The following is an 11,353-nucleotide window of genomic DNA, read 5'->3' as shown; positions in this document are numbered from 1 at the left end:
CCCAACCAAATTCTCAAAATTTCCCCGAAGGCCATTTCATCAAATTGGCCTAAAGCTATTTGGATGGATCCATACTTTTGGAGGTTGGAAACCTAAAAAATTTAGCAGGCACTAGATGTATCACATTCCAAATAGCCTTGGTGAATGTACGTACCAGCCTCAAGGACTTGTCAATGGGAGGTAACCTTGTAGAATGATCCATTCTCCCGTCATTGAACTCTTTGAAAGGCATTCAAAACATTGATCTTTCTCAAAACAACTTGGTTGTTCAAATCCACAATTTTTAGGCACTTTGACATTAGAGAATTCGAATTATCTTTCAATGACTTACAGGGTGATGTTCTGACTAAGGGAATTTTTGCAAATATAAGTATGATATCATTTGTTGAAAATAACAAAATCTATGGAGGAATCTATGAATGTAGTTGCACTATAATGAAATTAAACAAGGAAAAGAAAAATCATATACGCTTACTTTGCATGCACACCTGTGGGAGTCATCATACTTTCACATTTATTCCATTTTTTACTGTAAAAAATAAAAAATTACCAATCTTCAACATCGTTTTTTATAAAATTACTTCTAGAAGTAACTTATAAAAGGCTCCACAAAGCAACTAATGGGTTTTCTAGCACAAATTTGACCCAAGGAGAAATGGTCAACCTTCACCCACCTCAGAGCGTATCTCCATGAGTGTAGTCCCTAAAATCCATCCACACCAATGTCAAAACCATCCAACATCCTCTTAGACGATGACTTCCACCCCTACATCTACGATTTCGCCTTCAATTATTTTATCATTTTGATGCCTAAATTAGGAAAATGAAAGGGTGTGTATTAAATAATAAAAACAAAGACTCAAATTATGAAATGATCTTACCTCTTTTCGGAGTGTCACTTTTATACTTGTCCATGCCTTCCCCTTATTAATTCTCCCATTAAGGGGAATTATTAAAGATTTATGGCCTCACTTTTGGTGGAAGAATAACGTGGTTACATGACAAGCATTGAGAGAATACAGATAAAAAAGATATTAAAAGCCTCCCAAAAACAGCACCAACAACCAACCAAAACAGGATTACAAATTCAAACAAAGTTAAATAAGAAATAAATCTAAACAGACCTAGTAAAAATAAAAATAATAAAATAAACTAAAATAAAAAAATCTAAACCAATCAAACAAAAATCGAGAAGATGAACTAATGACGAAGGGAAGTGAAACCCAACATATCCATCTAAAGGATACCTTTCAGAGAGCGTGGTAAAAGATGTTTTTCATAAATGACATTGTTTTCCATTTCTTCTTCTCTAGCGAGAAAATTGTCTTCCCTATGTTGGGGTTTATATATATATAATTTATGAGCCTTTATTGAGGAGTTATAAGAGTTTATTATCCCCTTTCATTATCCTTAATGCTCATTGACCTTATTCGAATTTAGGCCAACATTCTGTACCTTATCAAAAGAAGAATAACTAGGAGTTTGATTTGAAAAATTATAGAAATTTTAATCATGTCAACCTTAAGGTATGATAATAGGAGCTTAATTGGAACAATTTCATATCGTAACATACATGGGATGTATACATTGGAAACAACATGATTTGACTATGTTAACAGTGCAGATTTTCTAAGATGAGGACATCCTTAATTTTCTTGAATGTTAAATTCTAACATGATTTCACTATGTTATACCCCTAACATTACATGCATGGAACTACAAACAAACCCCTAATGCATAAAATAATGCATAGTCCATCCACATGGCCTTCATCAAAATGAAAATTAGAGACAAAATATAGCTCACCATCAATACCTAAAATCATCAATTGGTGAACTAATAATTAATTAATTAATCAAAGTTCATTGATTTAACGAACTCACTTTAATGGGCCAAATATCACCTTACAAACAATGGTATATTTACACCTCAAACCCACAAAATTTTCAAAAACTATTCTCCCAACATCCTACGACCCTAACATATATTAGTCTTTTTTTTTTAGGTTGGTACCAAAAGATGTTGAAATTACAAATTGAAATCAAAACCAAAAAAATGAATTTAGAATTAAAATGGCTTGATATTAGTATGCTTTTGACTTTTCAAGAATATTTGTGCACCTCTAAGAAGGTGCTGTTTAAAAACATGGATTTTGATATTTGAATTTAGATTTTTGTGTTTGGAAAAAACTCAATGTAATCTTATACAACGTTTTATCCAAATTCACATAAATATGAATTTAAAGTTGAAACTTTATGCTCCCAAGTAGGAGATATCAATTTAAAGTTAGTGAACTATTTTCATTGATAAATAATTAACCATTATTAGTCAATTCTTAGACTAATCGACATTCATAAACCGTCACACAAACATAATGCTACATTTCACGTAAAACAGTTGATGTCTTTTAACATCAGTAAAATATGCTCATATTAATCAGAATTTATGTATTGCTGCTCTTTTTTTCTTTTTTATCTTTTAGTTTGTAAAAATTTTGACTAATATTGATTCTTATGTTCATATATACGTGATATTACAATACAATTCTGATCTTAGTTTGATATTAATGACGTAAATGAAAGGGCACCCGTACATTCCATTCCCAATTCAAATTCTTACGTAGAATTATTTGGGAGGTCAAAGTTCCCTTGAAAATAAAGACTTGTATTTGGTTGGTTGTTCTTGTCAACACCAAATAATGTTCTGGAGAGGAGGAGACCTTCAAGGGCACTTTCTCTTGATATATATTTTCTTTGTCGTGATGGTTCTGAAACGATGTTCCATTTGTTTTTACACTGCTCCTTTACTTTGAGTATATAGAATAAAGCTTTTTCTGTCTTTGGGAGAAAGTTGAGTTTGCCCAAAGTGAGCGGAGGATTTGTTGGTCACTTCCTTTGCTGGGTTTGGTAAAAGGAAGGATGCTCATGTTTTGTAGATGCGTACGATTTTTGCAGTTTTGTGGGGTTTGTGGATTGAAAAAAATGCTCATATATTTATTGAAAATTCATTATTTGACCGTGTGCTTCTGCGAGTTGTTTTAGAGGAGTAAGATTTTTGGATGGCTTTATTAGTCGTATCATTTGAGTTTTGTTTTTTTTGTTTTTTTTTTTTTTTTCTGTTTTGGAGGATTTCTTATCAGCATTGCACTCACAAATTAGAATGGAGAGAATCTGCAAAGCATGCATAAGTTGAAACCACCTAGAGCATGCACCAGAAGATTAAAATCTAGAAGATTGCTTTCAAGAGTACATAAAAATGGAATATAATAGAATTAATAATTATAATTCTACATATTTTCTTATCAATTTTAATTGTATTCTACTATCAGTTCATTTCACTGGGTTAGTAGCGTTGCAGGCACTGGGGGACTACTGTTGCTTCTCCAATCCAGCGGAAGGCATTTCGTCCTCTCATGGGACTTGAGGTTTCTTCATTTTTTGGCTGACAAACGTAGTTTGCTCATGCTACCTGCAGCATACTATTGGTTCAAAGTTTTTCATTTTTAAAACCGCACAAATTAAAAGTGTCAAATTTTAAAACTATTCAACAACAATTTGTGATAATCCTGTGAGATTTAATGGTTACCAACCTACATATATATTAAAAAAAAAAAAGAAGTGATTAGTGAGATTTGAGCAAGTGTGACTAAATCAAATCCTGCAGTCCACGAGTTCACACGATGAGTCCAAGCAGGGGCAATGCGTGAAGGTGGGAACGATCTGTTTCTCAAAAGAAAGGGTAATGCGGGAAGGTGTGAACGATGAATCCAAGCAGAGTCATTAATGGCATTTGAGGACGTGGGGCTAAATCAAATCCTGCTGTCCACGAGTTCACACGATGGATCCAAGCAGGGGCAATGCCTGCGTGAAGGTGGGAACGATATGTTTCTCAAAAGAAATGGTACCATTGCCAGTGGATGGAACAACATAAAATAATAATAATAATAATAATAATAATAATAATAATAATAATAATAAAAATATTTTTCTGTTTGCTTTAATTTCCTGCCTTGTGAATGCATGCTTCCTTTTTACACACCCAACAAGAAAACAAATAAGAAAAGCCATTTTGGAAATATTAAAAAAAAAAAACTGCTAAAAATTATTGTTAAAAAAAAGTACTAAATAGTATGCTTTGATATTAGAAGAAAGGCTATTTTGCTATGCCATATTTTCAATAATAAATTTTAATTTTAAATTCTAAGTATATTTTAGAGATTTGGTTGGTAGTAAAAATATATGATGTGGTTGGCGTAACCTAATATTTCTTGTGACATTAATTCTGTTATTTTAATTTAATTATCATCTCATATCAACACCATAAAAATTAAGCTGCCACAAATAAAAAGGGAAAACACATAGGTAAAGGAGTTATACAAATAGGTAAAGGAGTTATACAAAGATGAGATTAGTGACAAACTAATGAATGAAATTTAGCCTTCTAGGTATTTATACATATTTGTAGTCTTGTAGATATATATATATATATTAGGGTAGTTGGAAGTATCTTGGCTATTTGGGAGGTTATGAGTGGGAAATTATTAGATTAGGTGGTTTAACCAAATCAAATTTTAAACAATCAATCAGGTTTAACATGTATTTAAGCCGATTGAGTTGAAATATTCAAACTCAATCAATCTCAAAACTGTTAAACTCAAATTTTCATATTCTCAAAAAATTCAAGCTCAATTAAGTTATAAAACAATATTAAATGAATGTAAAATAATAAATCTATGCATAAAATATCCTATAGAGAAATAGGATAAAGCATTGGTATAGAGAAAGAAATAAAGTGGCAAATGTCTTAACTCGTCAAGGTGTTAGGGGAAGGAATTGGTTATTTACAAATAATAGTCAACTCCCTAGAATTATCAATGGGTTGTTTAAATTAGAGAAGATGAGCACGACTTATATGAGGTATGTTTAGCTGATTTCCTATTGGTTTTGATCTATGTTTTATGTTATTTATCTTTTGTTTGTTTTATTGCTTGATATTTGTCTTGTAGGTCCTTGTTTTGTTTTATTTTAATTGGACTTGTAATCCTGTTTTGACTGGATGTTGGTGTTGTTATTTGGGAGGCCTTTAAAGTTTTGTCTTTTATTTCTCCCTTTGATTATCTTGTAACCAAGGCATTCCTCCACCAAAAGTGAAGGTTTATTAATAAATAAATGGAGATGCCGCCCTTCTTTTAAAAATAAAAAAAATAAAAATAAAATGAATAAAATATCTTATGTCTCTTATAAAATATAGTGATAGTAAAATTTAAAAGGTTCACTTAAACTCTTGAGTAATATTGCAATACTCAATCATAACTTGTCAAGCTACGATATTAATCTTAGACAATGGGAATTTCATCCCCATGCTCCCTTAGAAGTATGATTCATAAAATTCTAAATTTTACCAATATATCAGCTAGTTATTAATGTTCCATGATATAATTAATATTATCATACCCTATCATTATATTTACAATAAATTATTACAGCTAATTCATATAGAGCCATGCCCAACCAGCAACCAATTAATGCTTGCTTTTCCTGTCAAATCGAAAAAACGTAAAATAAAAAGAGAGAAGAAAATAAGAGACTAGAATGAAGAAAAAAAAGGGTACGATGAAACGTTTGCTTTCCTGTCTCATGAATGGATGTTTGCTTTCCACCCAAAGCAGACTACAGAGAGAGAGTACAGTAATAAGCCAGCGGCATTGGCTCCCATATATCACGTTGTAACAACACGATGCTTAAATTCAAGCAAGTACTCATAATTAATTAATGAATGAAATGAGGAGTTCAAATGTTTCATCGATGGCTGCCGCAGTGACGCTCATCTGCTCTCTCTATTTCCAGCCTTCTGCTCTTCTAATTTGCTGCGGGGCAATTCTCAACCCAGTGATCACTAATGCAGTTTCCGCCACCTCTATGGCCACCGCCACCCCCAACAACGGTGAAGCTGATGACAGAGTTGCGCTGTTGGCCTTCAAATCAAAGATTAGTGATGACCCCCAAGGCGCGATGCGCACCTGGAATGATTCCATCCATTTCTGCGAGTGGGAAGGCATCACATGCGGTCGACGGCACAAAAGGAGAGTCACCGCCTTGAACCTTTCCTCTAGTGCCTTGGTTGGTTCAATTTCTCCTCACATCGGAAACCTCAGCTTTCTAAGGTCCATTGATCTCAGAAACAACACTCTACACGGTCATATCCCTCAAGAACTCGGTTGCCTTTTCAGGCTACAGGTACTTCGTTTAACCAACAATTCCTTCGCCGGGGAAATTCCGGCCAACTTGTCCCACTCCAACCTTACGTATTTGCTTTTAGGCGGCAACAAGCTGACGGGAAAAATCCCAGCAGTGCTTGCTTCCTTGTCCTTCCTCAAAGCATTAGACATTTCCTACAACAATCTAGTCGGAGGCATCCCACAATTTTTCAGCAACCTAACTGCACTGCAAGCCATTTCCTTGGCTTACAATGCATTGGGTGGAAGCATTCCAAATTCCTTGGCCCGACTTGAACACTTGAGATTTCTGGGACTCGCTGGGAATAACTTGTCAGGCGAAATCCCCCCATGCTTGTATAATCTTTCCTCAATAACTCACTTCTCCTTGTCTGAGAATCAACTTCATGGACGTGTTTCCCCCAACTTGGGCCTCTCTTTTCCCCTTCTCCAAATCCTTCAACTTAGTGTGAATTTCTTCGTTGGACCTTTTCCAGTCTCATTATCAAATGCTTCCGAGCTTACCAACATTGAGATGGGTTCCAACAAATTCTCTGGACTGCTGTCGGTTAATTTTGGAAGCATGCAAAATCTTAATAAAGTATATTTGGACAACAATATTTTGGGGGGTGGTGGAGCTGGTGACTTGAGTTTTCTTGATTCCTTGGCCAACTGTAGTAATTTGCTTAGATTGGCTATAGGATCTAATCGGTTCAATGGTCACTTGCCAGCTTCAATTGCAAATTTCTCAACTCAAATGGACATCTTAATAATGGCATCAAATAAAATATTTGGTGCCATCCCTCCGGGGATTGGTAACCTTATCAACTTAAATGCGTTATATTTGCATGATAACCAAATAACGGGTGCCGTTCCTGCTGATCTCTGCAAGATCCAAAAGTTACAACTGATGTCTCTTGGGATGAATAGACTTTCGGGCAATATTCCTTCCTGTCTCGGAAACCTTTCTTCTTTGGCTGATCTCTACTTAGAGGATAATAAATTACAAGGAAACATCCCTTCTAGTCTAGGGAAATGTCCAAATTTATTATTTCTAGATCTTTCTCGAAATAACCTAAGTGGAACCATACCCAAACAAATTTTTGGAATTTCATTTATGCTCATTTCACTGAGTTTGGCCCAAAACAAGTTGGTTGGGTCCATGCCCATGGAGGTTGGCAACCTAAAAAAATTGGAAATCTTGGTTGTATCTCAAAACATGCTGCATGGCCAAATTCCAAGTAGCCTTGGTGAATGTACCAGTCTTGAATACCTGTACATGGATGGCAACTTTTTTCAAGGTTCAATACCCTCATCCCTGAGTTCTTCAAGAGGTATTCGAAAACTCGATCTTTCTCTTAACAAATTTTCTGGTACAATTCCACAATTCTTGGGGACTTTGTCATTGGAGTATTTGAATCTATCTTTCAATGGCTTTGAAGGTGAGGTTCCAACTAAGGGGGTTTTTGCAAATGTGAGTGCGATATCAGTTGTTGGAAATAACATGCTTTGTGGGGGAATTGATAAACTACAACTACCCAAATGCCCTGTGATGAATTCAAAGAAGGGGAAGAAGCATCTAGTGTACATAATAACAATAATTCCTATTGCATGCACAATTATAGCAGTTACCATACTCTCATTTTCATTGCTTTATTGGCTAAAAAAGAACAAAAAAGGTCAGCCATCATCAACGCCCTTTCTAATGAAATTAGTGCCTCAAGTTTCGTATAGAAAGCTACACAAGGCAACTGATGGATTCTCCACAGCAAATTTGATTGGCGTTGGTGCTTTCGGTTGTGTATATAAAGGAATCCTTAATCAAGATGAACCATTAGTTGCAGTTAAAGTGCTCAACCTCCAACATCGAGGTGCTTTCAAGAGCTTCATGGCCGAGTGCAAAGTATTAAGAAATGTTCGTCACCGGAATCTTGTGAAAATCATAACTTCTTGCTCAACTGTTGACTTCCAAGGTAACGATTTTAAAGCTCTTGTTTATGAGTTCATGCCCAATGGAAGTCTAGAAAGGTGGTTGCATTCAACTGTGGAAACAAATTATGGTCAAAATAGGATTCAAAAGCTTAATTTACTTCAAAGGGTCAACATTGCAATTGATGTGGCTTGTGCACTTGATTATCTTCACCACTATTACCAAAAGACAATTATTCATTGTGATTTAAAGCCGAGCAATGTTCTCCTTGACAATGACCTAATTGCCCATGTTGGAGATTTTGGATTGGCAAAATTTGAGCCAAATCCGAATCGAAGTAGCTCTGTTGGAGTAAATGGGACCATTGGGTATGCAGCACCAGGTAACGTCACTCCCTATCCTTCTTTCTCTAAAATATTTTGTTCAATTGATTTAATAAAAAAAAAAAAAAACTTAAAGGTGTTATATTTGCACAAAAATAAGTCATGTTGTTAATAGCCACCCTTAACTTATTAAGCAAAAATGTAAAATTAGGGCTTCATCAATTTTAAATTTTTTATTATGTCCCCAACAATATCAATAGAAAGTGGATTTAGCCACAAACTTTAGGGCTTGTTTAGCTACGGAAAATATTTCCCATTTTTTGCTTTAATTTTTTCAAACTAAAAAGTACCTGTTTTTTTTTTCTAATTTTTCAACATTTGTGTAAAAAATTTTAAAAACATTTTTTTCTTACTATTTTCCAATTTTCCTATACAAATGTTGAAAAACAGAAAAAAAAAATTAAGTGATATTTTTATAATTTTTTGACAAAATAAAAAAAAAAATAAACGAAAACTATTCCATAACTATATAGGCCCTTACTATCCATATTTCATTTCCTAAAGCTAATGGTGATATAGGAAAATATTATATATACTACTACAATAACTTCTTATAACAAACACATAAATATCCTTAAAGTAATTCATACCTATTTGACAAAAATGTATATATGATCCTTCTTTATCTTTTAGTTTTTGTTCTCCTTAAAATATCACTATAATTGGTTGTATAGTAAAAAAAAAGATGGTTATATTGTAAAGTACCAATGTATCCATTAAGTCATTAACCGCATACAATGTTTTCACACCTTAATAAATACCTATATATTTTTCTTACTTTTTCATAGTTCATTGGTCTCTCATTGAGTCAAAATCAAGTCATTTTCTTCATTCAATCATAATAGATGTAGTTAACCTAACTCATTCCTGAAGCATCTAATACAAATAGGCTTAATATTTGTTTTTTTAAATGCAAATTCAATCTCCTATTTTAATGCATTTTTTCTTTCTTTTCCTAAAAATAAAAGGCACATATTATTAAGATACCAAAAAATATTCAGTTTCCATAAATAATCATATTTATCCAAACGAAAGATTAGCGTTACTCGATCATATTTGTCCAGCAACATACAATAATTCATATGAGCTAGAAAGTAAATATTAGTGACATAGAAAGGAGATTTAATCAAAATTATAAAAATGGGCAATAATTAATTTGTGCACTAGATGTTGTATTTGTAAAAAATTAAAAGAAGATATGCTACACATGCATTATGCCAGCCCCATGGCTAGCTTGAGAATGAAAATTGAGTGTGTGAGCATTAATTGTTAAATAAACGATAACACATGTTCAATTAATTGTTTAATAAACGATAACATATGTCCAAATTGAACTTTTGAGATTTGGTTAGTTCTTATACATAGAGATGTTATTTTTGACAAACTATACTTACACAAGACTAATGAAATTTTGCAAATGGTAGAATATGGTATGGGAAGTGAGGCGTCACCAAAAGGGGATGTCTACAGCTATGGAATCCTACTGTTGGAGATGATAACAGGTAAGAGACCCGTTGATAACATGTTTGAGGAAGGCCTTAACATTCATAACTTCGCGAGCTCGGCTTTGCCTAGTTGGGTGAAGGAGATCGTTGACCCATTCCTGCTAAATGGGGGCGAAGCAGAAGTAGACATTGACAATGGGAGAACAAGTAGAAGAGGCAGAAATGGTGACACAACAAAGGCTTGCTTAATTTCTATGGTGAAGATTGGAGTGGGGTGCTCCGTGGAGTTGCCGCAAGATCGAATGGACGTGAGAGATGTCATCCACGAACTTCGCATGGTCAGGAATGCCCTTCTAGGTACAAAGGATTGAAGTTAGTAGTACAACTCCCCACTAGTTTACATTTTCGAATATTACGCTATCATTTCCTCCTAGTTTGCCCCTCAGCTCTCATGATATTCATGGGCAGTGAAGTTCACAGCTAGCCCATAGTTGATTAGGTCAATTTAGTTATTTCCTAACATTCTGTCTTCTTTTATTCTTTGTTGAACACAGGGCAGTGATTCATCGAAGTTCAAAGCTTCTTCAAAGTGGTGTTCTACTTTCTTGGTAGTGGACTTTAGTTTACATCATAACATGCGTTTTCCTTCCCGTGTTGTATTGCTGAAAGTCATTCTCTAGATCAGTACATGTGAGAGTATCATAAACAAGAAATTATGGTTAATTTCTATAGCTGTCAGATTGAGTACTGTGATATATATATATTTGAAATCCCTTGGTGGCCATACTCACCCATCCACAAAAAGTACTTCGTATTGTGCAGTCTTTAATGTCAACCAAATAATGACATCAACATTTTACATACATGAGTACAAATGAAATTATATAATTTCTTGTTTGTAGAGATGTTGGATTTAGAGTTATATTATATATGGATAAAATGATGTATAAAATTGTATTAAAATTTTTCATAACTCATCCAAATCCAAATTTGAGGTTCGAAATTCATACATCCAAACATTACCTAAAAATACTTTTAAATTCATTAACCAAACATGCCTAGAATAATTGATGTCGGTACCAAGACACCTCTGGAGTAGGACTAAATTTGTAGGGTGCAAAATGGGAAATGTGACGCCTCAGATAAATTAGTCCAGTCAAGCCCAAAGCATTAAAAATTTCAGAGCACAACTGTAGAAACAAGTGACTATGTTCCAAATTACTTCTTGTTGGGACCCATTTCGGTTTCATTATCCATTGCTTTCAAGCTTAAGCGAATTGTGTTAGATTTTAACAATTTTTCTAGATAGGTTCTTGTTAATTTTTGGGGCATGCAAAATCTCCATTTATTGTATTTGCATCACAGTAGTTTGGGGATTGGG

General features: G+C 34.0%; 1 protein-coding gene across 1 annotated transcript; it reads left to right on the top strand.

The window, feature by feature from the left end:
• The first annotated feature begins 5,804 nt into the window (after positions 1-5,804).
• On the top strand, positions 5,805-10,343 carry LOC131165956 (probable LRR receptor-like serine/threonine-protein kinase At3g47570). Its single transcript, XM_058124143.1, has 2 exons — positions 5,805-8,526; positions 9,952-10,343. Exons 1-2 carry the CDS (start codon positions 5,805-5,807, stop codon positions 10,341-10,343), a joined length of 3,114 nt encoding a protein of 1,037 aa, XP_057980126.1.
• Positions 10,344-11,353: the final 1,010 nt, after the last annotated feature.

Source organism: Malania oleifera, chromosome 10 (assembly GCF_029873635.1).
Source record: "Malania oleifera isolate guangnan ecotype guangnan chromosome 10, ASM2987363v1, whole genome shotgun sequence".
NCBI classification, from domain to species: domain Eukaryota; kingdom Viridiplantae; phylum Streptophyta; class Magnoliopsida; order Santalales; family Ximeniaceae; genus Malania; species Malania oleifera.
Note: the sequence above shows the minus strand (reverse complement) of the source record. Positions and strands in the feature narration are given on the sequence as shown.